At 33.7% G+C, this 26508-nt stretch overlaps 4 protein-coding genes across 4 annotated transcripts; 3 read left to right on the top strand and 1 right to left on the bottom strand.

Annotated features, from left to right (window-relative positions):
• Positions 1-1063: 1063 nt before the first annotated feature.
• On the top strand, positions 1064-1483 carry LOC121229089 (putative RING-H2 finger protein ATL21A). Its single transcript, XM_041112320.1, has one exon. The coding sequence runs from the start codon at positions 1064-1066 to the stop codon at positions 1481-1483; it is 420 nt and encodes a 139-aa protein (XP_040968254.1).
• A 3-nt stretch (positions 1484-1486) lies between these two features.
• Positions 1487-2982, top strand: LOC107904352 (rust resistance kinase Lr10). The gene is made up of 2 exons (XM_016830697.2): positions 1487-1628; positions 1728-2982. Exons 1-2 carry the CDS (start codon positions 1586-1588, stop codon positions 2819-2821), a joined length of 1137 nt encoding a protein of 378 aa, XP_016686186.2. The 5' UTR covers positions 1487-1585; the 3' UTR covers positions 2822-2982.
• A 1629-nt stretch (positions 2983-4611) lies between these two features.
• Positions 4612-7838, bottom strand: LOC107904349 (rust resistance kinase Lr10). Its single transcript, XM_016830693.2, has 3 exons — positions 6946-7838; positions 6155-6181; positions 4612-6055 (listed from the first exon to the last, which is right to left on the bottom strand). Exons 1-3 carry the CDS (start codon positions 7658-7660, stop codon positions 4962-4964), a joined length of 1836 nt encoding a protein of 611 aa, XP_016686182.2. The 5' UTR covers positions 7661-7838; the 3' UTR covers positions 4612-4961.
• A 14678-nt stretch (positions 7839-22516) lies between these two features.
• Positions 22517-23792, top strand: LOC121228920 (protein MAINTENANCE OF MERISTEMS-like). The gene is made up of 3 exons (XM_041111943.1): positions 22517-22866; positions 22990-23122; positions 23691-23792. The coding sequence occupies exons 1-3, from the start codon at positions 22517-22519 to the stop codon at positions 23790-23792; spliced, it is 585 nt and encodes a 194-aa protein (XP_040967877.1).
• The last annotated feature ends 2716 nt before the right edge of the window (positions 23793-26508 follow it).

The following is a 26508-nucleotide window of genomic DNA, read 5'->3' on the forward strand; positions in this document are numbered from 1 at the left end:
ACATGAGACAGGAAAGTAACTAAAACATAACTACAAGAACATGAGACAAAAATATGACATCAACAAAAAAATTTCATACATAAAATGACACAATGCAATAAAAATTATATAGATTATTATGAAAAAGGATAATGTTGAAGATCAGACAGTCAATGTTAAACATCAGAGAAGAAAGTTATTTAATAATAAAAAAGAAAAATGATAAAAGAGTCTTTGATTGATGACATAAATTTTAAATTTTAACAATTCAATAACTTAAATAAAAAAATTCAAATTATTCTGTATATATTTTATAAAATTTTAAAGTAAAAAAATCAAAACATTGATTTATTACATTAGAGTATAGTTGGCATAAAAAGAAAAGCGTGTTATTTTTTTCTCTTTAAATGGATCAAAAGTTCAAAGTCAAAATTACACGTAAAACACTTGGGAGGTATAGTCGACTGAAAAGGAAAAAGGAACCTTCAATGAACTTTGTAGTAAACAAGAAGTTTATCCATGGAGAAAAATGACTCACTTTCTTGGACTTCCTTTTATTGGTAATAAAGAATAACTTAATTAATTTTATGAAAAAGATTAAACTAAACTTAAACGTCTGGTAATTATGTATTATCTAAACGTGTTGTAAAAAAAAATAAATTAAACTTATTCATGATAATTATGTATTGTAAAATATCGTTTTCGATACTATAAGTCTGATAGTATTTTTTTATGAGAAATTGTTCTATTTCTTAATTATATTATATTTTTTTATTTTATTTTTTTTCCTTGAGAAAAAAATATATGTAATAAAATATAGAACAAAAGATACCAAAGAGAAAATGGCACATGTTCTTACTTTATATACTTAATCTTAGATTGCTTTCACTAATTTGAGCATTTGAGATGAGAATATTATCTTAAAAATATTATTTAAAAATAAAATAAATAGGAACAAAAGTTGACTTGGAAACTTCGGTCGTCTCCCCAGTCCCCACCGTGATGGATCGACATTAAAATAAAAGGCCACTAATTGTTCAACCTCCAAAATTGCTCAGTTTACACACAAAAAAGAAGTATTAAAATGGTGATTATTATCTTTCACTTCTTCTTGATATACAGTGCTGCAGCAGTTGGTCTTGCTCCACCCTCAACTTATCTAGATGGTTGCCAGCCGATGAGCTGCAAACGCGGCGCCCCCTCCGTGCGGTTCCCCTTCCAATTAAAAGGCCGGCAACATGAAAGCTGTGGCTCACCAGGGTTTAACCTGTCCTGCAACAACAAGAACCAGACGGTGCTGGAGCTGCCCAAATCGGTGAAGTTGTTGGTGAAGCGTATAGATTATGTAAAGCAAATGATTCAAGTGTATGCTGAAGATGGTTGCGTCCAAAATCAGCTCCCAAATCTCACAATGTCTTTGTCTCCTTTCAATCTCTTATCGGACAGTTATTATTACAGCGAACTGGGAAACTTTACTTTGTTCGAATGTTCCGATGAGGACTAATCCGACTACAGTAATGATAACAGCTTGTTTAACCAAATTAAAGCTTTCCTAGGAAGTGTTGTTTCAATCAGAAGCAAAGCATGCTGCTGATAAAGTTTAAAAATGGTGATGTGTGCAGGTGCAAGAACGAAGCTGATGATTTCAGGTACATTTGGGTAATCTAATGAGAAAATTAATGGAAAGTAATGATGATGAAACATATATCTGACAAGGATGGATCCCTGTGGGTGTTATTTGAATGCAGGTATAAGTATCGGTTCCTTTTTTCTTGCACTCAGCCTTTCTGTTGTTCTATATATGCACCATTTGCATAAAAAAGAGAAAGACGCTCAGCGCAAAATCGAACAGTTTTTGGAAGATTACAAAGCTCTCAAGCCCTCTCGATATTCCTATGCTGATATCAAGAGGATCACCTTTGATTTCAAGGAAAAGCTGGGACAAGGTGGCTATGAAACTGTTTTCAAAGGTACACTTTCCAACGATGTTTCCGTTGCCGTCAAGCTTCTTAACAATTTCAAAGGAAATGGGGAAGAGTTCATCAACGAAGTCAGCTCCATGGGTCGAATCCACCATGTCAATGTCACTCGTCTCGTCGGCTTTTGCGCCGACGGGTATAATCGAGCCTTGGTTTACGAGTACTTACCCAATGAGTCATTAGAGAAGTTCATATTCGGAGACAAAGGTGAGAATCATTTCCTGGGCTGGGAAAAGCTTCACGAAATTGCTCTAGGCATTGCCAAAGGCATTGAGTACTTGCACCAAGGTTGTGAGCAAAGAATCCTCCATTTCGACATCAAACCTCACAATATCTTGTTGGACCAGCACTTCAATCCGAAAATCTCTGATTTCGGGTTAGCCAAGCTATGTTCTAAAGAGCAGAGTGCGGTATCAATGACAGCAGCAAGGGGAACCATGGGCTACATTGCACCTGAAGTGCTGTCTAGGAACTTTGGGAACGTATCCTACAAATCAGATGTTTATAGTTTTGGAATGATGCTGCTGGAAATGGTGGGAGGACGCAAAAATATCGATGTCAAAGTGGAACATATGAGCCAAGTCTACTTCCCAGAATGGGTTTATAATCGTTTGGACAAAGGTGAAGCGTTGGGAATGAGCATTGAGAACGAAGAGCATGATAAGATAGCAAAGAAGCTTACAATTGTTGGACTTTGGAGCATCCAATGGTATCCGGTGGATCGTCCATCAATGAAATCGGTGGTTCAAATGTTGGAAGGAGAGGTTGAGCATCTCACAGTACCGCCAAATCCTTTTGCCTCTAAAGATGAAATGAGGGCTAAACTGCCCATAAACAGAGAGCTTCAAAATATTTCTGAATAATTAAGAGTATATATCAAACCAATAACCGATCTCTTATATTATAAAAAATTAAGAGTACATAAACTTTTGTTCACTTTAGAATTTAGTCCTTATTATAAAAAACTCAATGTAACTTGAAATTTTCCCACTCATTCACTTTTTATATCATCACTATTTCATCACACTTTATTTACATTCTCTTTTCAACATTCAAATTCACATAACCTATTTATGCTAATTTACAATTTAGTCCTTTTTCTACTACTTCATTGTACTAATTTAATTTCATATATAATATTTGAACATCCACAATTAATTAAACCAATTTAGCATACTCTATTCTTGATTTAAATTAAATAAATTAAAATTATCGAAGTACTTATATTGTCTCTTTAATCTCCTCACTTTTTCCACAACTTTCTCCAGTTCCACTTCCAATTTCTTTCTTCCAAGATGATATTCTTACTCTCTAATGTCTCTACTTCACTTCTCCCTTTGGGTGACTATAGAAATTTTCAGGAAATTTGGGAGAAAAAATGGATTTTATGGTGAAAGACCAAATTGTAATAAAAACAAAATTTTCTTCTCTACCTCTCTCACTCACGTTGGAACATGGAAGGATGATGATTTCTCTTCATCTTTCCTCTCTTTTTTATACTAACATTTTCATAACAAAATATTAATATTATAGTATTTATCTAATTATTAATTTAAAATATCATTAAAATATCTCCCATTTCATCATCACAATCTAGAATTTTCTCATTTTAATTGACCATTCTGTCCTTAATAATCCTTAAAAAAATTCCATTCTCATCATCACTTAATTTGGTAAAATGGTGATTTAGTCTATCAAATTTCTCCATGTATTTAATTTACTCCTTATTCATCCATTTTCCTTATTTTCTAGACTCTTCCACCCTTAAGATATTTGCATTATTGATCCTTCAACTTTTTCATATTTATACTTTAATCCATCACATGTTAAATATTTACACTTAGACCACATAACTTTTCATATTTTTATGATTTAGCCCCTAGCTCAAATTAATATTTCACACATATTTCTTATTTCATTTTTCTCTAACATCCTTTATCATTTACTTTCTTTATATCTTATTTGCTAAGAATATATCTCTTATTATTTTCAACCAATAGGTTTTGGGGATGTTACATTTTACTTCATAGATTCTGCTAAACCATTTTATAAGTATAAACACCAGTTCAATAATCATTAAAAGTCTAAGAAACAAACTCACTAGTATTAGTAAGAATCGTCTCAATTACATAATCTAAAAGTTTTGTTCTCAAACAAACAAGTAATCTCACAAACTACAAGTTGTGAGTTGATAACTCACATGTAATTAACTTGTAGATGCATTTACCAAAATTATATAAAGATATCCACTTGTTGGAAAAATGGACCCGTATTTCTTTCAGAAATGTAAGAGATTCAATCTTAACTTTTGTTAATGAGGTTGTTAATAAATCATCTTCTTTGAGAACAAGCAACGCTTGAAAATGAAGAATCTTTAAATTCTTTAATGGATGTCCATATAATTTCTTATTTTGTCGCATCATTATTAATCAGGATGGTTTAACCAATCATGCTAATTAATTAATATATCTAGACTGGTAAACTTCTGGTCTACTATACATGTAAATCAATCATACTAATATAAATAATTTCACTAGAAAATTCATTTAATAATATAGAAAAGAATAATTTAACACTAGTTTCAACACAATAAAATCAAAATCGAAGATATATTCATTTGTTGCAAATAAAATTTATCAATTTACAAAATATGTACAAACAAATATTTCATTTGTATAGATATATGTGTAAAATTAAGCAAATCATACAAGCATACCTTAAATACACAATAATTGAAAGTTGGAACATAAGATGAAACTATTTATTTAAATTTCAGTATCAATCATATTATCCATCTCATAATATCTTCAATCTTCCACTTGTAGTGGTGAATAAAATTATTATATCCATCCCTTTTACGATTATTATGGAACCATTTACTATACCCACGTTAAAGATTAGTTTGTTATATATTAATGCATTCAGCTCAGGGATGGAGCAAATCTAATATGAGATGTATACCAATCGTTGCAGATCGGATACTGCTTAGATATATACTCTTAATTATTCAGAAATAGTGGGAAGCTCTCTGTTAATGGGCAGTTTAGCCCTCATTTCATCTTTAGAGGCAAAAGGATTTGGCGGTACCGTGAGATGCTCAACCTCTCCTTCCAACATTTGAACCACCGATTTCATCGATGGACGATCCACCGGATACCATTGGATGCTCCAAAGTCCAACAATTGTAAGCTTCTTTGCTATCTTATCATGTTCTTCATTCTCAATGCTCATTCCCAACGCTTCACCTTTGTCCAAACGATTGTAAACCCATTCTGGGAAGTAGACTTGGCTCATATGTTCCACTTTGACATCGATATTTTTGCGTCCTCCCACCATTTCCAGCAGCATCATTCCAAAACTATAAACATCTGATTTGTAGGATACGTTCCCAAAGTTCCTAGACAGCACTTCAGGTGCAATGTAGCCCATGGTTCCCCTTGCTGCTGTCATTGATACCGCACTCTGCTCTTTAGAACATAGCTTGGCTAACCCGAAATCGGAGATTTTCGGATTGAAGTGCTGGTCCAACAAGATATTGTGAGGTTTGATGTCGAAATGGAGGATTCTTTGCTCACAACCTTGGTGCAAGTACTCAATGCCTTTGGCAATGCCTAGAGCAATTTCGTGAAGCTTTTCCCAGCCCAGGAAATGATTCTCACCTTTGTCTCCGAATATGAACTTCTCTAATGACTCATTGGGTAGGTACTCGTAAACCAAGGCTCGATTATACCCGTCGGCGCAAAAGCCGACGAGACGAGTGACATTGACATGGTGGATTCGACCCATGGAGCTGACTTCGTTGATGAACTCTTCCCCATTTCCTTTGAAATTGTTAAGAAGCTTGACGGCAACGGAAACATCGTTGGAAAGTGTACCTTTGAAAACAGTTCCATAGCCACCTTGTCCCAGCTTTTCCTTGAAATCAAAGGTGATCCTCTTGATATCAGCATAGGAATATCGAGAGGGCTTGAGAGCTTTGTAATCTTCCAAAAACTGTTCGATTTTGCGCTGAGCGTCCTTCTCTTTTTTATGCAAATGGTGCACATATAGAACAACAGAAAGGCCGAGTGCAAGAAAAAAGGAAGCGATGCTTATACCTGCATCCAAATAACACCCACAGGGATCCATCCTTGTCAGATATATGTTTCATCATCATTACTTTCCATTAATTTTCTCATTAGATTACACAAATGTACCTGAAATCATCAGCTTCGTTCTTGTACCTGCACACATCACCATTTTTAAACTTTATCAGCACCATGCTTTGCTTCTGATTAAGATTAATGTAAAAGGCAGCTGATGAGTAAAGTTAGAAGTTGGATTTAAGGCTAAATATCTTTTTTTTCACTAAATAATTAATTATATTATTTTCTTTTGAAAATTTATGAGTATTTTACTTTTTTTATTTATTGAAAATAGCCAAAAATGGTATCAAATAATTTTCATTATCTTACTTTACTCGTTATATTTGAATTTATCAAACATTCATTTGTACAGTTGAATTTTTTTTTTTAAAAAATTTAATTAACATAACGTTATTATTTAATTAAATTGATAAATATTAACTATTATTTTTTTAAAAATAGAAAATATTATATTATTTTAATAATAAAATATTTGATCCGGCCCACAGCAACTTAACAATATCACAGTCTCAGCCTAAGTCAAAAGTCAACAAAAGCAGGTATTCGTCTCTTCCAGAATATAAGTGGATATTATTTTAAAATAGGTAAATTAAGGAACTAGTCTTTTTTGTTTTAATAATTAAGAATTTAGTTAGCTTATTTTTATTAATTTATTGTGTTAAACCATCTATTTTAATTCATTTTTAACATATCAACTATTGAATAGTAAATGAAATAAATAAATTTAAATTTAGCATTTTTTTATATTTATTTTTACGTAATTACTTATTTTTAATACAGACCTCTACCCAATTTACTTCTACCGTTAAGATTAATAGCATAGAAAATCAGAAGAAACATACCCATATGTTTGATAGGGATGACAAAGCATTCGAAGCCGGAGGGATTGGTATCATTGCGTCGACATCCTTGGTGGCGTGCTTCGCAGTAACCGCACGACGGTCTGCTCCAATTAAAGTAAAAATTGTTGCTCCCAGTCCAACCTGATGATAACAGCGCGTGGGGAACTTCTTTGAGATCTATAGTCTTCCGGCAATGTAACAGATCGGTTCTTGCATAATCAGAATCCGTGTATTTAACGTAAAACCCAGGCTTACTACTTAAGCAACTGATGCTGTTATCATTACTGTAGTCGGATTGGTCCTCATCGGAACATTCGAACAAAGTAAAGTTTCGCAGTTCGCTGTAATAATAACTGTCCGATAAGAGATTGAAAGGAGACAAAGACATTGTGAGATTTGGGAGCTGATTTTGGACGCAACCATCTTCAGCATACACTTGAATCATTTGCTTTACATAATCTATACGCTTCACCAACAACTTCACCGATTTGGGCAGCTCCAGCACGGTCTGGTTCTTGTTGTTGCAGGACAGGTTAAACCCTGGTGAGCCACAGTTTTCATGTTGCCGGCCTTTCAATTGGAAGGGGAACCGCACGGAGGGGGCGCCGCGTTTGCACCTCGTCGGCTGGCAACCATTTGGATATGTTGGGGGCGGAGAAAGACCAACTGCTGCAGCAGTGTATAGCAAGAAGAAGTGGAAGAGAATAATCACCATTTCTTTTCTTTGGGTAATCTGAGGAATGGATGGTATGTTCGGAGGCTGAACAAGTCGTCTTCTGATTTTATGTTTGGACCGAGCCAGCCGGCAGACGACGACTGATGAAGTTTCCAAGTCAACTTCTGTTTTTTTTTTTGTTATTTTATTTATTTAAGCTGCTTTTTCTTTTTAGAAAAAAAAAAAAAGTCGTCTTCGCGGTGGTAAATACAACAAAGTTTAAGTGCTTGGGTTTTTAGTTTCAATTTAAATTTAAAACAATTTTTTTATTCAAAGCTAAATTCATTTAAAACTAATCAAAATATAAGTAATAAATAATAAATACTCTTAAAAATGAATATGAAAAATGTAGATTTAATTTTAAAAAATGATTACTTATCTAACCCGATTTCTTTAATTTGAAATATCAAATTTAAATATGTAAATTTCCAAAGTATACGGCCATTTTACAAGGAAAATCCCTTTTTTTTCTAAAATTACAAAAATAGGCCGCCTTTTTAATTATTTACCGGATTAGGTCGTTTTTCTTGAAATCGCATCGACGTCAGCGCGACTTAGTTGTTCACGTCAGCAAAACGCTCTCCCAGGGAAGCGTTTTGTCCACGTCAGCAGAAATCGCGTCCTTGAGGGCGCGCTTTGCTGATGTGGACAAAACGCTTCCCCGGGGGAGCGTTTTTGCCCGTTCAACAGTCAAAAATTTGACAATTGGCTTCCAACAGTCAGAAAAAAAAACTATAAAATGGCCCCCTAATTCATTTTTTCACACAAATCACTCTCAAATTCTCTAATTCTCTCAAAATTTCAATCCCCTCCTTTATTTTTCACACAATTCTTTGTTTAATCTCGATTTTCTTTCAATATTCCCTTAAAAAATCTATCAATTTTTAGTGCAACTTTCTTACAATTCCATCAAAATTTTACCAAATTTCTCTGTTTAAAATTTTTTTGAATTTAATTTTTTTAAATTAAAAAAATACCATCGTGCTAGCAATGGCCAAAAAACTAATCTGTCTTGATAATAAGCACATCTCCGTTGAGCAAATGAAAATGGTAAGTGATACTTTAATTTATTTATGCAAATTTAATTTTCATTTATGCAAATTTAAATTTTTTTAATTTAATTTTCAATTATGATATTTGCATTAATTAATTTATGCAATTTTAATTAATTTTTGTTTTATAATTTTTTATAATAGTCTGTAGATCAGGTGTTAGAATGTTACATTCGTAATATGCCTAATCCTCCATCGCCCTTGATCGAGAATTACTTGCGGGAAGCGGGATTCTGGCACGTGGCCACGATAGGCCGAGGGTGCAACTTGGACCCGAAACTAATCAGTGCGTTGATAGAGAGGTGGAGACTCGAGACGCATACTTTTCATCTTCCATGCGGAGAATGTACTATCACTCTGCAAGACGTACATTTGCAATTGGGATTGCCGGTGGATGGGTACGCAGTCACCGGATCCGCATCATCTAGTGATTGGAGCGCCGTATGCTACGAGCTTTTGGGTGCTATACCGGATTATATTAACGGAGGTCGGATCCAGATGGGCTGGTTACGAGACACATTCCCGGAGCCGGATAATGATTCAACAGAACTCGAAAGAATTTGATATGCTCGGGCATACATTCTCGAGATTATTGGAGGTTATCTGATGCCGGACTTGTCACGAAACCTTGTACATCTGAGATGGCTGTTGAAACTCGTAGATTTTAGAGCAGCCAGCGAATTGAGTTGGGGGCTGCCGTGTTGGCAAAGTTGTACAAGGAAATGTGCGGTGTGATGCTACCGAACAAAGCCAAAATAGGAGGTTGTCTATCACTACTGCAATCATGGGCACGGTTTCACTTTCCATTTTTACGTCATCGAGTTGACCATTCATATACATTTCCACTAATAACGAGGTAAATTTTATATTATATTTTACAATTATTACGTAGATTTAGTATATTGTATGCTAAAAAATTATTTAATTAGGTAGAACCGTTCGGCGAGTTATGTCGGAATACCCAACTCTCTCGAAGATATACGGCTTCTATTAGACCAACGATCGGATACACAAGTAAGTATTAAATAAATTATATATAATTAATAAAATAGTCGTTTCATATTTAGTATTTAGTATTTAGTATTATGTATATAAGTAATATTTTTATCATGTTCATATAGTTTGAATGGACACCATACGACGATCCGGCAATTCGGGCAATAATTCCAGATGAATACGTTCAAAATCCGAACGCTTAGCATGTGAAGGTCCCATTGGTGAACTATACTACGGTCGAGATGCACCAATCAGACAGAGTATTGCGACAATTTAGATTTCGACAACCGATTCCCGTGGCACCCGAAGTGTTTGATGAAGAGCATAAAGTCGACTTACGGCTATTGAATATGGATTGGCCAAGATACTGGTCAGGCTATATCGAAATGTGGGAAAATCGGTATGATTATATACCTACTCGGGAACCGATTATCGTTCTAGAGTTAGCACGCGTACCAGAATACATGCCATGGTTTAGGATCTATGGCAAGCCATATTTATTGTCGGAAAAGGAAAGGCGACGATAAATTCTTGTTCAAAGGGAACGACGGGGCCCTTCAAATCCAAGAAGAAGGGGACGACGATGCAGGCCCATCAACAGCGCCCACACAATCAGCTGGCCCATCAATAGCGCCCATACAATCAGCAAGCCCATCAACAGCGCCGCCACAATCACCAGGCCCAACAGTTCAACAGACGACACCCACATCATAGCCTTTTCCTAGTCCTATGTCAGGTACGTATCCTATCCCTTATATGTATCCTAACCCTTTTATGTTTCCTTTTCCTAGTCCTATGGCAGGTTGGAATCCATGGTCCGGTTCATCTCCGTTCCCGATTACATCGGGTCAACCGCCAATCTATAGGTCGTCGTCGCATGAGGGATCGTAGGAGACGCCATCGGGGGGCTCTTCTTTCTACCAATCCCCATCACCTTACGGGGTTCAAACACCTCCTCCATGGGTGATGCAAACACCACCGCAGTCATTATTCTATCAAGGTGGGTCAAGCTCTCAACACTCACAACCAGATCCCCTGCCGAATGAACCACAACCGCCGCCGGAAGCCGAACCAATGAGGAATCCAACACGAACCCGTCGACGACCCCCGTGTGGCACTGATTCTGACCGCCACGGACATTGAATTTTTTTAATATATGTGTACAAACTTTTTATATTGTTTAATTTGAATAAAATAAAATTTCTTTTGAATAAGGCAATTGTAAATTATATGTCTTAAAAACCCAATTGTACAAACTTTTTATATTGTTTAATTTTTATTTTTATTTATATTTTCTTTATTTGATTATATATGTCTTAAAAATTGTTTCTATATTTACCTCATTTGACCTCTCTCACCAACCCTACATTAACCCTATTTTTTTATCTCAATAAAATCAAACAAAAATACTCGATTGAATGATAAACATCATATTTGTGAAGAAAAGGAGGATGATAATTTTTTTTTATCATTCATAAATGCTAACCTTGAAGGTTTACATATTTATCAATTTGATGAATTCCGTCATTCTTATAGATAATTAAAATATATATAATTATACAAAATTAATAAAATTAATAAAATAATTTTTTTCAAAATTTTAAAAAAATCATAAATATTATAAAATATTCATAAAAAATTCTAAATATATAACTAATAACTATAATCCATCAATACATGTATTCCAACAAAAATTGAGGGTAATCTTTGAGCTAATTAATTACGTCTCAGTCATGTCTCGATGTCTTACTTGTATTTGATCGACATAGTTATTACGTAAAATAAAATAAATTACTATATTTTTATTAAAATAGAAGGTATTGTTTCGTTTGATAGAATAAAAGTTTGATATATTCCAATAAAAACTAAATTGAATAAAAGTAAAACTTTAGGGGCAACCTTATAAAATAAAAGTAAAAGTTTGATACATTTCATTTAATAAAATATAAATAATAAAACATAATTTTTTATGACAACTATTAACTATTTCGATTAGGACATGATCTACTTGTATGTCCTGGGTTCCTACAGTATCCGCATAATTTCTATTGATTGGTTGTTTCTTGGATATCCATATCGGTACGTATTCTAGTCGAGCAAGGTCGACCCTTTGGTTTGCGACGCAATTCTCTATCCGGTAACAGCTTAAACGGAGCAAGCGATACAGGCGGCCACTTACGTTCATCTGGGACAGGTGGGAATACATGTCTCCACACGTTGTACATGGTTTGTATTCTGTACATTTCGTTGACGTATCTCATAGGATCTATACGCAGATTTTGACAAGCTGCAATTACATGACTGCATGGATAACGAAGTGCGTCAAACCTCCCACAATCGCAAGTTCTATTTCTCAAGTGTACACGATATTGCCCGCCAATAATACTTTCCTGCGGTCTGTGAAACTCTGTCATACAAAACCATAGATTATCTCGATCGTGACACATTGTGTGCATGGTGTTCGCCCGCGCCTTCGTCTTGTTAATTTCTTGCAATACCTTTGCGCACCATACATGTCATCATTGGATTTGGCCTGCATAACTTGCTGTTTCGGGAATAGTGCCGCTAAATGAAAATATATCTCTCGAACAACTGATGTTATTGGTAAATGGCGTGTTCCTTTCAGAACAGAATTTATACATTCAGCCAGGTTTGAGGTCATATGACCATATCATAGGTCGCCGTCGTATGCTTGTCTCTACTGTTCGAAAGGTATATTACACAGGTAGTTTGCTCCTTCTTCGTTATCCGAATGCAAAATCGCCAACATTTCATGGAAATGATCCTTACTTATCTCATACCCTACCAATATAAGTTGATAGCGAAAATTACATACCACATTTCCAGTTAAAATAAATTCAGTATTACAAACGAAATTATATTAATAGATATTACATACCCATGTTGGTTACTTGTCGTTTTTCAGTTGTAGAATGAAATTGCCCGTGGTAGTTGGACGTAACGTGCCTTAGGCAATACCGATGGTGTGTGATGCCATATGCTTCCCTATCGCGCAATTGCGGCTAGTATTCCTGTGCCCCTATCTGATATGACACAGATATTAAGTTAGGGGCAAACATGCCTTCTTAGCCTAGAAAGAAAGAAATCCCAGTCATCAGCTGACTCCCCTAGTGTTATTGCAAACGCAATTGGAAGGATTCTCCCACTGTCATCCTGTGCCACAGCTAGCAATAGCCGATGGGTATATCTACCGTACATAAATGTACCGTCAATTTGTACCAACGGCTTACAATATGGAAATGCAACTCGGTATTGCTTAAAGCTCCAAAATAGACGCTTAAATACTTGGCATCTACGGAGCAATCGGTCGTTGTAGTACGCAGGTTTGGTTTGAAGGTCCGTTATGCAACCTGGGACATATCTCTCCAGCACCTGACACCACTGTCTGAGTTCGTTATATGAAGCGTCCCACCCACCATATAGCTTTTCTAACGCCTTCTGCTTAGCTACCCAAACCTTGCGGTAAGAGGGTGTGTACCTCAACTGGCTACGAATATTGGCAATTATGACAGGCACTGTAGTTCTAGGATCCGCCTTCATTGTCGGTAGTATTAAGGTAGCTATCATTTCTGAATTCATCTTGGGATGATCTCCAGAAACACCTGTCAATGAAGTAGGTTAAAAATATCAACAGTACACAATAATAGTACTATTAAAAAACCCTAAACAGTTAGTGGTACTATACCGGCAGCACATGTATGTGGACCTTTGTACTTTTTTATCTCCCACAAGTCTGTCCTTTTCCTCAATGAAGCCATGATTTTCCATGAAAATGTACCATCTTTCACTGCACACTTGGCCTCAAACTTATCGGGTTTAGACTTGATCACATTGTAGTTAACCCCGTTCATGATGCTATGTTGTTTTAATGTACCAAGAAAACTATCTTTATTTAGAAACTCTTTACCAGCTTCCAATTCACCCGAATCCAATGAGGAACTTGTACGATCACGCCTTTTATGTGGTAGATCTGGAAACTCCAACGCATCATCTTGAGATAAATCGACATTATGCATGTGGGCTGGAGGCGAGTACGCCTTGAATCGCGCATCTTTTTCTTCATCATCTGAACCCCCTTCGACATCTTCATGTATGGTTGGAACAGTCTCTGGTTCAGAAAATAATGCAATTTTTGCACCATCGGAGCCAGCCTCTCGAGGTGGATTCATATCGGACTCATCATCTGACCGATCATTATGTGCAACGTACTAGGTCCCCTCACCGGTAGAAGTTGTGGGGAATACATCATCCCTCTTTGTGGACGTTTCACAACGTCTCCAATCAAATGTGGATTGCCAACCACTTGAAGTTGATGTCATTCCCCAATATGTATTTCCAGCATCAAACATCGACCCACTGAGGTGCATGTCCCATCTACTAACGGAGTGTCGTGCAGGGGTCGGGTGTTCTATACTGCTACCAAATACGGGCGCTTCCGTCTTTTGCCACCCACTAACGGAGTGCCAGGCAAGGGTCATGTATTCCTCTTCACCAGTAGTAAATGTTGAAGTTTTAAATGCATCATTTGGCGATGAAAATTGTACATATAACTCAAGATAGGGTGATCCACTATCGAGATGAGTCTGCACCATTGCCTCCAAGCTCCGAGCACCTTTGATGTTGAATGAGTCGTATGTCACCAGATCAACAGAAGCACAAAACTGATACTTAATACACAAAACTTTCATTGGCGTCGTTCCAAAGATTTTGCGCCTAATTCTTTTACGAAGTTCTGTCAAATCTATGTTCTGGTTAAAAACCAGTCTCGCTATGTTCTCCGATAAAAAAACAACACCGTTCTTGGTGTTACAGACCTCACCATCATAGTAAATAACAGCACTAATACGTTCACTCATCTTAGATTTCTATTCTTCTTTGTCTCTCAATTTTTTTTGCTGTAAGTTATGCAACCTGAGAATAAAATTTGGCTCATTTATAGCCTCAGTTTTTCTACAAACTACTGTAGCAAAAGCGCGTCCACGTGGGAGCTTTTTTTCGAAATTTTGTTGACAGTGCATCCAGCTTGAAGTGTTTTTGACACTATTTGTTCAGAAACGTCTACTCAGAATTATTTTTCTACGAACTATTGTAGCAAAAGCGCGTCCATGTGGGAGATTTTTTCCGAAATTTTGCTGACAGTGCATCCTGCTTGAAGCGTTTTTGACACTATTTGTTCAGCAACGTCTACTCAGAATTATTTTTCTACGAACTACTGTAGCAAAAGCGCGTCCACGTGGGAGCTTTTTTCTGAAATTTTGCTGACGGTGCATCCTGCTTGAAGCGTTTTTGACACTATTTGTTCAGAAACGTCTACTCAGAATTATTTTACTACGAACTACTGTAGCAAAAGCGCGTCCACGTAGGAGCTTTTTTCTGAAATTTTGCTGACGGTGCATCCTGCTTGAAGTGTTTTTGACACTATTTGTTCAAAAACGTCTACTCAAAATTATTTTTCTACGAACTACTGTAGCAAAAGCGCGTCCACGTGGGATCTTTTTTCTGAAATTTTGCTGACAGTGCATCCTGCTTGAAGCGTTTTTGACACTATTTGTTCAGAAACGTCTACTCAGAATTATTTTTCTATGAACTACTGTAGCAAAAGTGCGTCCACATGGTAGCTTTTTTCCGAAATTTTGCTGACAGTGCATCCTGCTTGAAGTGTTTTTGACACTATTTGTTCAGAAACGTCTACTCAGAATTATTTTTCTACTAACTACTGTAGCAAAAGCGCGTCCACGTGGGAGCTTTTTTCCTAAATTTTGCTGACAGTGCATACTGCTTGAAGCGTTTTTGACACTATTTGTTCAGAAACGTCTACTCAGGATTATTTTTCTACGAACTATTATAGCAAAATGGCGTCCACGTGGGAGCTTTTTTCTGAAATTTTACTGACAGTGCATCTTGCTTGAAGCGTTTTTGACACTATTTGTTCAGAAACGTCTACTCAATTAACCTAAATTAACCCTAAATTAATCAATTAACGTTCATTTAATCAAATGATTAATCGAAACGCTGAAGTAATCGAATTATTTTTCTAATATTAAAATAGTATATGTAAACCATTATGTATCAATTAACCCTAAATTAATCAATTAACGCTCATTTAATCGAATAACCCTAATTTAATTAACTAACCATAAACCTTAAACTCTAATTTAGCATTTAGTATTTAAATTAATAGTTAATTTTATGAATTAACCCTAAAATCATAAACCACTAACCATAAACCCTAAACCACTAACTATAAACCCTAAAACAACTAATTAAAAAAAGGGGCAAAAATGTTCCCCCGGGGAAGCGTTTTATCCACGTCAGCAAAGCGCGCCCTCAAGGACGCGATTTTTGCTGACGTGGACAATTAAATCGCGCTGACGTGGACGCGATTTAGAAGAAAATAGCCTAATCCAGTAAATAATTAAAAAGTCAGCCTATTTCCGTAATTTTAGAAAAAAAAGAGATTTTCCTTGTAAAATGCCCAAAGTATACAATAATTTATCTTAAAATATATTTTTATATTTATTCATAGAAATACATTTTATGTTCCAATTATAATTTACATTTTAAGTATTTTCCCTTACTCTTTCAAAGGATGGAAAAAATAAATCAAGTACTCATGGAATATTGCAACATGACATAGGAATGATGATTTTGGTGTATATATTTCGATGTGATTCTTTGTATTTCACCATCACATTATAACTTTCCTGCTAGATTTTACTATATCTTAATTTAGTATTATTTTTCTAAATTTTTTTTTCGTAAAATAATATTTTTGTATAGAAATTAAAATTTTTTGCTTCTAATTTTAGTTAATTTTTTTGTCTCAAAATCACTTTTGAAAGGCTTAAAAATATTTTATTTAACAATATTTTATCTTAAAAATATTTTTTTGTCCCAAAAATATTTTTTAGAGACAACTCTTAGTCGCCAAAAGTTATTATTTTTAACCTCCTTCCCAAACAAAAATAAAGGATTTTTTATTTAAATAATTAAAAAATTAAGTATAAATATAAATTATTTATTTTTAAAGTAAAATTGGGTTTCTCTACCACTCTTATCATATGACAATCATTCCAAGTGAATTTAGGAAGTAGAAAAAATTAAAGTAATGCCGGAGTGAGTGTAATTAAAATTTTGGGCTTATCAATGAATGTTCAGACCAAAACGTTTGAGTGGGGAAAGGGTTTTTATTTGGGTTTATTTCTGCTTTCAATCCCTTTACTTTCTTAATTTTTAAAATTTATTTTTTTTCTCAATTCAAACTTCAAACTCTCCCAACTTTCTCTCTCATCTATTATATTCATAGGAGCAAATCAATTGGATTGGTTTCTGCTGAACACCAAGCTGCTCTATCTTATCCCTTGAGGAGTGAAAGAAACGCGAGGGACCATGAATGAGGTGAGTTACCAAAGGATCAAAACAAATGGTATATGGCTGCATAGAACAGAGCAAGGGACACGACCACTTGTTCTATTGCTTCAAGGCTTCCCTGAAATAGGGTATTCATGATGCCACCAGATTACTTTCTTGGCTAACCATGGCTATCATGTACTTGCTCCTGATTTGAGAAGCTATGGAGGCTCCGACTCCCCACTTTAGCCCAACCTCCTACACTTTATGCACCTTGTTCGGGACATCATTGGCCTGCTTGACCATTTTGGGGAACAACAGAAATAAATTTTAATTTTACCAATAAATTTTAAAAATTAAGAAAGTAGAGGAACTGGAAGCATAAATAAACCCAGAATAAAACCCTTGCCCACTCAAACGTTTTGGTCTGAATATCATGGATACGCCCAAAATTTTAATTACTAGCACCACTTTAAAAAAATAATTTTTAAACAAGTAGTATTTTTTACTCGTACAATATTTGTTTTGTATTTAAAGAAAATATTTATATATTTTTTTGTGTTGCTTGATAAAGTGGTGACATCACTTAAAAAATTGGTTTTCCATTTGAAATGATTATCAAATGATGGGGTGGTTTTGAGAGTGATGCTGCTTAACTCAATAACCACACCCAATTTCATTATAAAAAAATATCATTTTCATAAAAAATTTACAACCTATCCCATTTTTTAATTTTTTTTCATCTTATTTAGATAAAAAAATTTAAAAATTAAAAGAAAAAAAAGGAAATGGATAAATTCTTTTGCTTATTTTTTAAAAGTGTCGGTTGAGCAAAACTCGATTCGATTCGAAAAAATAAAAAAGAAATTCAATTTTGAGTTAACCGAATCAAGTTATTCGAGTTTCGAGTTTGAGTAGAGTTGAATTTCACAATTCAAATAACTCGAATAATTCAAATAACAGATTGGTGTAAATACCCTTTTAATTCCTGTCAACTTTGAAAATAAATAAATTCGTCTCTCTCACAACAAAAATTACAAAAAAATAATTTTAAAAAATTCAAAAAATTTATAACTTTTTTTAAAAAAATCTAAAACTCGATTGGATTCGAAAAAAATTTAAAAAAAATAAATTTTGAGTTAACCGAATCAAGTTATTCGAGTTTCGAGTTTGAGTCGAGTTAAATTTTACAATTTGAATAACTCAAATAATTCAAATAATAAATTGGTGTTGATACCCTTTTGATCCCTGTCAACTTTGAAAATAAGCAAGTTCGTCTCTCTCACAGCAAAAATTACAAAAAAAATTTAAAATAATTTTCAAATATTCAAAATATTTATAAAATTTTAAAAAAATTATAAAAATAAATAAAAATTTAAAAATTTTCTAAAATAATAATTTTGAACCTAATTGATGATTTAAATGTATCATACTCAAATATTTTATTTTATTTTATTTTATTATTTTGCTTTGAAATTTTTTTCAAATATATATGGTTCAAATTTATGTACCCTAACATGGAATTAGTTATAGTATAACAATATTTTTATTTGATATATTTAATTTTTTAAATTTAACTCGAATAATTTCACTCAATTCGACTTTACTCGAATTTCATTTCACTCGAATCAATTCGAAAAAAATTCAAATTGGGTTAAAATGATAAAATAAGACTCTGAACTTGCTTAACTAAAAAAATTTTTACTCGATTTGATCAAATGCTCACCCCTACTACAAGCTGCAATAGCTAAAATATTATGTTCATAAATTAGAAAGAATCTATATTTTAAGGGTTATTTTTTTTAAAAGCTTTTTATTTTATAAGGTTCAATCGGTTAACTTGTAAATTAATAGTTCAACCCAATTTTAATAACATTGATAAAAAAGACAAGTATTAAATAAGTAAAATTTTTACATTCGATTACAAAATCTCAATAAATGGCATAATTTTTAAAATTAGATCGGTCAATTGGATTGAGAGCTAATTGAAGTACTAGTTTGAAATAAAGAGTTAAGTCTATTAACCGAGTTGAATAAGTTATTTAACAAATTTTCTCTATTTTTAATATATATTTTTAAAATTTTAAATTTTTTTAATAATTTATTCAACTGAACAATAAACTAATTAAAACCAATCAATTAAATTTAAAATGATTTTTTTATGGTTTGAAGGCGAAATAAATTATTATATATTTTTTTTCGTAAAATTGTCTATGGGTTGCAATGGCTAAATTATTAGGTCCATAAATTAGAAAGAGCCCATATTTTATGGGCTTTTTTTTTCCTTTAAAGCCTTTTATTTTATCACTGTGATATTATTATTTAAATGGTGATTTAATCAAATGAACTGTAAATAGAAGATTTTGATTAGTTATCTCATATAGAGAAAGTGAATATTCCCAATAATGACTCTTACTAAGGACTCTAACGTGGTCTAGTTTTCTTGTTCATAAAATATTTGCAGCTTTTTTTTTGGTTATGTCAAAATAAGATAGAGCAAAAGCTTAACACACCAAAATACTAATAGTATAAGTATTTAATTAAATCGAGTAAAAATGTTTTGAGTTATTGACGAGTCTTATTTTATTATCCTATATTTATTTGAATTTTTTCGACCTTAATCTAGTAAAATGAAATTCAAGTTAAATCGAATAAATTTGTTTGAGTTAAATTAAAAAAAAAAACTAGTCACATTGAAATCTTGTTAACAATACCATTTAATTCCAAGTGAAGGAATACAAATACTATATATATATATTTGAAAACTCTTTTAAAATAAAATAAGAGAAAAAAAAACAAGATAATTAATATATGATCAACTTGATAATTTACTTGTTTAACACCTCAAATGTATCTTTTTTTTTTCAAAAATTATAATTTAACTTCTTTTAAACATACATTTTTAAGATTTCTTAATAATTTTAATTTTTTGAATTTATATATATTATAAAATTTTGGAACAAAATTATAAATATTTTTAATTTTGAATAATATTTTGAATTTTTGTAATTTTTTTAGAGTGGCCAATTTACACATTTTTGAAACTGTCAGGGACCTAAGAAATATTTACATCAGTTTATTATTCAAATTATTCAAGTTGTAAAATTTAACTCGACTCAAGCTTAAAAAATCAAATTACTTATTCGTATTGATTAGAAATTTGAATAATTTGAAATTCAAAAAAAATGGAAAGTAAATGATTACATTTTTTAAATTGTTAAAATTAATAAGAGAAAGAAAAGTAAACTTAACCATTTTTGTTTAGTTAAATTGTAGAAAAAAAAAGGAAATAATTAAATATAATGATTTATTACAATCATAACATTATTTGTAATATAATTATGTAAAAAGAAGGGTTTTTTTTATGAAAATAGGATAAAAAAATTAAATAATACTTAAATAATACAACCTAAAAATTATATATCAAAATGGTGCATCCCAGGGTGGTGCCGCCTATGGCAGTGGCGTGACCACCCTGGTCTGCCACATTTCTACCACTTTTTTTGACTTTTCTGTTAAAAAAGAGAGTAAAAAACGAAAAAAACAAAAATCTGAAAAAAAAAGGGTGGAGGGGGCGCCATAGGAGGCATCGATTGTGCCTCTGGTAGAGGCGCCACCGCCGATTAGACCCCTCATGCAGGGGTTTTGTATTTTTCCTTTGGGGGACCATAATATATGGTCCCCAAAGTCCATTTCGGGAAGAAGAAAGAAGGAGAAAAAGAGAAGAAAGAAGAAAAGAAGGAGAAGAAGAAAAGAAGAAAAGAAGAAGAAGGAGAGGAAGGAGGCGGTATCGGTGAGGGAAGAAAAAAGAAAAAGAGAAAGAGAAGGAGAAGAAGAGGGAAGGAAAAAGAAGGAAAAAAAAAGGTAAATTTTTTTTATAAATTTGAGTAATTAATGTTAATTTAAGTAAATAATTTATTTATTTTAGGTGTTATTATTATTATTGTTGATTGATTTTAATTTAATTCATATTAATTTTTAAATTTATTTTTTTGAAAGGTGTTATTTGGTTAAAAAGAAATATTAAGGTATGTTTGTATTTGTTTTATATTTTCATTCATTCCTAATTAATGTTCAATTTTTATTGAAGTAAAAAAACGTATGTATGTTATGTGCAAAGAATGTTTTATTATTATTATTTTATGTAATTTATTTGTTAAGTGTGTTTTAGGTTGATTAGATATATTTTTTATAAAATTTATTTGGCATGTTATATTCTGATTATTTTAATTTTTTTTATTTTTATGTGATGAGGTTTTAAACCTTTTATAAAAATAGTATAAAAAAATAAAATACTAAAAAATATCTTAATGAAAAAATAAAATATGAAAAGAAATAAAAGATGAAAAAAGACTTTTTTGAGGAAAGTGGTGCTGGTAATTTTTTTACTAAAATAATATAAAAATAAAATACGAAAATAATATATTTTAAAAAATAAAATCTGCAAATTTTAAAAAATACAAACAAAGGGCCAAAATCAGGGTTATTTACTAAATTATTATAAAAACACTAAAATAATACATTTGAAACATTATGTACTAAAATAATATAAAAAATAAAATCCGAAAATAAAAACTACCAATAAAGTGTCAAAATCAGGGTTATTTATTAAATTAATATAAAAAACACTTAAATAATACATTTGAAACATTATGTACTAAAATAATATAAAAAAATAAAATACGAAAATAATATATATTAAAAAATAAAATAAGAAAATAAAAATTTACCAACAAATGGCCAAAATCACCGAACAAAAAAAAAGAATATTGCAACATAACCCCTCCTTATTTTCCCATCTTTTTTATTTCCCAAAGAATTTAATTACATATTATAATATATTTTAAAATAATATTGAACAACTTATCATGTTATTTAATTATTATTGCATCACTCACATTAGTATTATTAAATAAAAATTAATTTAAAATATATTAAACTACATGCTGGGTATATATAATATATTATATTTTAAACCAAAATATTTTAGTTATCATCATTTTAAAATAATAAAAAAATATTTTTATTTAAGTTGAATATATTTATTTTTTTAATGTAGTATAGCAAAAAATATGTTGTCAAAAAAACTGTTTGGTATTTTTTTTGTAATTAGAAGAAATATATAAAATTTTGTTATTCTGATAAATATTTAAAATCTATCAAACATTAAAATTAATAACCAAAATTTATTTTGAAATTGCAGGCATCGCAATGGCTTCATTAATTAAGAAAGATCCTCACATATGTGACACAGTTAATAATATGATAATATATTGTTATTTGTTAATCACGGGTTCCATTAAAAAAAGATCTATGTAAATTAAGGAAATAAATTATGTTATTATAACTATTTTCTGTAATTTAACAATGTCAAGACTCGTACCGCGTATTAAGGGGCTGGGTGAATGGTTTAGGATATTTCCCGGATGCACGACTGATGCCCTACTTGGAGCTAGTTGGATTCGGGTCAGCAGCATTGACCCGGACGCTCGATTTGCGGTACGATTTAATATCCGCATTGGTCGAGCGTTGGTGCCCGGATACCCACACTTTTCATTTGCTGTGTGGGGAGTGCACTGTCACTCTGGAGGATGTTGCATTGCACTTTGGGCTCCCAATCGATGGGAATGTCATAACGGGCGTAAGTGCGATAGCTGAGCCGGCTGCATTTTGTTATAGCCTACTAGGAGCCTCGCCTGGCGATGATGAGTCCAATTTTTTGGAGTTGAAATTTACATGGCTAAAAGCTAATTTTGAGCATTTATCAGTTAATGCCACTGAAGAAGAGTAGCTCGAGCGTACATTATGCATATTATAGGGGGTGTACTGATGCTCAATGCGAACAAACAACAAGGTTCATCTCCAGTATTTACCTCTATTAGCTGATTTGCGTAATGTTTGCTCATATAGTTGGGGTTTCGCAATTCTGGCTATGTTGTATCGTGAGCTTTGTCGGACGACAAAGCCTGATGCCTTAGACATAGGCGGATGCCTTTTATTGTTGCAGTCATGGGCTCTTTATCGGATGCCATTCTTGGCATCGGTTAGTCACCAACTATACGTATTTCCACTAGTTAACAGGTAATAAAATTTAACTTGTTATTAATTGACAATTTCTTTATAATAATACTATTCTAACGATACTATATTTACTTGAAAATTATTTTCGTAGATGGAGTATTTATCTGGGTATCGGGAGGTCTACACTATCCCGATATATCGTTTGATGATTGAACAATATGCCGGGAAAGGGGCAAGCTATTCAAATATTCATGGCATGTAATTACTTTGTATATCTTACGTGAACCGTGTTAAATTTTAACCATGATATTAATCGTGCAATTTATATGGATGTCATATCGTAGACCAGAATTTGCGGCTATTATACCCTCGTCTGGCTACGTTCATTCTCAATTGTGGTGTACTAACGCACAATTATCAGTTTCAATGTAGTCGAATAGTACCACGAGGATTGAGTACTACGACAGTTTGGTTGCATCCAGTATATCCCGGATCCACTAATGCAGGTGGGGAAGGTTCACGGCATCAACAAGAGAGGGAAACATGGAATGCATTGGGGGGTTGTGCACTGGAAATTTGTTGTGTTGTAGGATAATCGGATGGGTCGAAGACCTCAGATGGACATGTCTTCCGATTTGCAACCATCGTTAGAGTACATACAATGGTGCTCTAGTATGGGAAAGCCATATTGACTTGGTAGGCAGTCGACTATAGTCCTCCGCATGTGCAGCGACCTGGGGCATAAGAGCCAGTGGTCGATATAGAGCCCGATCCACAACCAGATCTCGAGCCCGAGCCAGAGCTGGAGCCTAAGCCACAGTGGGAGGCCGAGTCTGAGTGATCACATTCACATAAATCATCCAGATTTGCTAGGCAATGACTATTTCTCGGGTTCATTAGGGGACGAATACCATTACGGATTTGATGTCTTTGGGTTATATCCACCACAGTATAACACTTCTCCCGGCCCATATCCACCTCAATATAGCACTACCCTCAGCCCGTATCCACCGCAATACTCCACTCCTCTTGGGTTGTATCCATCGCAGCATGACACTCCTCCCGGCTCAAGTTCATTGATACTATTCGAGTCATATGATTTTTCTTCCATGTATCAGACACCCTCACCTACGACTGAAGGGGATGTTGATCGTTGTAATCACCCACAACGTGAACGTCGACCTCCGCAGAAATATACCCCTAGGACCACACCCTTGAACCATCAATTTTAGAGGTTTCTTGGGTTTTGATATTAAAAAGGTTCCTTTTTTTTGTATATCTTCAATTAGATTAATTGAAACTTTGAAAAGTTGAATAAAAATTTGACCATAACATAAATTAGATTAATTTGGACATTTTGAACATTAAAACACTAAAACTTGTAATAAACTTAGTCTTGTAATATAAATTGGAACAAACTTTAAATACATTACAACATTAATCTAATTAAATACATTAATCTAATTGGAACATTAATTAAATACATTACAACATTAATCTAATTGGAACAATCTTTGCAATGTAATTTTTTTATATAAATTAAATACATTACAACATAAGTTCAATTCCTACCTGATCTTGACGATTGTCTAACATGATAGTTACGCTGCGGGCATTTATTCCGATTATGACCAGCTAACCTGCATAATCCACAACGCGTACCATCGGATTTCTCCCTAACGTCCATTTCATTACGGATTCTGGTTGATTGCGGACGACCTCTCAGATTCCTGGGTAGCCCTCTGTCTGGGACAAGCTTGAAAGTCGTCGGAGGCACCTCCCACGTAGACAGGTCAGGCAAGACGATGAACTCATTTTCCCAGACACATAACGTGCGCTCGAGTGTGTACACATCATCGATAAATTTTTCAACATTAAGGTTCACTTTAGCACACGCTGCCATGACATGCGCACACGAATAATGAAGTGTTTGGAATTTGCTACAATCGCACATCTATTTCGGAGATCAACTCCATAGGACCTAGGTGGTATACCGGTCGACAACCAATGGCTTCCATAACTTGAAACGTTTCCAGGCGTTGTGAATATATTTCTACATTCATTGACCTCGCCATCCGACAGTTTGCAACCATTGCATCCCTGACATCTTCCACAAAGAGGTGTCCCGTCTCCATCTATTGACTTGTTGCTAACCCATTCTTGGCATCAAAGTAGCCAACCTGTAGAATGTAGCCGAGAAGACAGATGAAATCGGAAGATGTCGTGTTTTCAACAACACAGTGTTGATCCCCTCCACTAAGTATGTGGTCATTTGACAATAACGAAAGTTTTCGTCAAAATTTTGAGCCCATTGCCACAGCTCTATAGTACCCAACCACTGTCAGAAAGATGTGTTCGTTTGACCCTCCATGTCACTCTCAAGTCAAGTAATTCTTTAGTGAAAAATGTGTAGCTCTAACTCGTACACTGTATATGTATTAAGAAAAGATAAGTTATAGTATTGCCCTAAAACATTAAAACTTATATTGAAATGATAAGGTAATCATTTACCTATTTTCACAACTTGCCTCTTCCAGTCTGCATTCTTACAATCTCGATGGAAGTTAGTCACGATGTGTTGGATGCAGTAAACGGATCTTCATGGTACACCGAAACGCCTAATAGCGACAATTAATCCTTTCCCTTTATTAGAGATAATGTAAATATTATCGCTGCTAATAACATACCTCCACAGGTTGGTAAGAAAGAATTCCCATGATTCTATGTTCTCCTTATCTGTGATGGCAAATGCTATCGGGAGCACGTTCCTGTTGCCGTCTTGAGCAACTGCAAGAAGTAAGATCTGTGTATGTTTTCCATATAACCAGGTTTCATCCACTTGCACAAATGGCTTGCAGTGGGCAAATGTGCGCACACATGGATCAAACGTCCAAAACATCCGATGAAAAATTCTTTCCCCATCTGTAGTTGGTCATTCAAGCCGTAATAAGGTCGTGTCTATAACTCAATGACAGTCCCCGGTACGTACTCTCTTATAGCGACTATCCATCGCTGTAGCTCGTTATACGACGCATCGAAATCCCCATACAATTGCTCCATTGCCATCTGTTTAGCTATCTATGCCTTTCGATATGATACTCGATACTGAAATTGTGCCTGCATTTTGGTAATCAGTACTGAAACTTTAATGGTCGACATGTCCTTCACCATTGGCATGATAAACATATAGATAGTTTTAGAATGAAGTTTTCAATGATCTTCTTTTATACGTGTTGATGTGCATGTGTGAGACCCAACAAATTTACGTATCTCCCACATCTGAGAATTTTGAATAAATGCAGCTTGTACCCGCCAATTGTAGCCTTCCGCCAACTTCTAACACTCCCCAATATATAATGTCGGTTTAGACACTGCAACTTTGTAATCCACTGATATATTCATGCTATA

Source organism: Gossypium hirsutum, chromosome A05, assembly GCF_007990345.1.
Source record: "Gossypium hirsutum isolate 1008001.06 chromosome A05, Gossypium_hirsutum_v2.1, whole genome shotgun sequence".
NCBI classification, from domain to species: domain Eukaryota; kingdom Viridiplantae; phylum Streptophyta; class Magnoliopsida; order Malvales; family Malvaceae; genus Gossypium; species Gossypium hirsutum.

What these genes read in the sequence shown, in the direction of transcription:
- LOC121228920 (XM_041111943.1), top strand. Translation starts at nt 22,517, where the DNA reads ATGCCCTACTTGGAGCTAGTTGGATTCGGGTCAGCAGCATTGACCCGG. An exon ending in GTTAATGCCACTGAAGAAGA is followed by an intron (nt 22,867 to 22,989) that starts GTAGCTCGAGCG and finishes TTGCTCATATAG; the next exon opens with TTGGGGTTTCGCAATTCTGG. An exon ending in GGATGCCATTCTTGGCATCG is followed by an intron (nt 23,123 to 23,690) that starts GTTAGTCACCAA and finishes GTTGTGTTGTAG; the next exon opens with GATAATCGGATGGGTCGAAG.
- LOC107904349 (XM_016830693.2), bottom strand. Translation starts at nt 7,660, where the DNA reads ATGGTGATTATTCTCTTCCACTTCTTCTTGCTATACACTGCTGCAGCA. An exon ending in CATCCCTATCAAACATATGG is followed by an intron (nt 6,182 to 6,945) that starts GTATGTTTCTTC and finishes TGATGTGTGCAG; the next exon opens with GTACAAGAACGAAGCTGATG. An exon ending in AACGAAGCTGATGATTTCAG is followed by an intron (nt 6,056 to 6,154) that starts GTACATTTGTGT and finishes ATTTGGATGCAG; the next exon opens with GTATAAGCATCGCTTCCTTT.
- LOC107904352 (XM_016830697.2), top strand. Translation starts at nt 1,586, where the DNA reads ATGGTGATGTGTGCAGGTGCAAGAACGAAGCTGATGATTTCAG. An exon ending in AACGAAGCTGATGATTTCAG is followed by an intron (nt 1,629 to 1,727) that starts GTACATTTGGGT and finishes ATTTGAATGCAG; the next exon opens with GTATAAGTATCGGTTCCTTT.
- LOC121229089 (XM_041112320.1), top strand. Translation starts at nt 1,064, where the DNA reads ATGGTGATTATTATCTTTCACTTCTTCTTGATATACAGTGCTGCAGCA.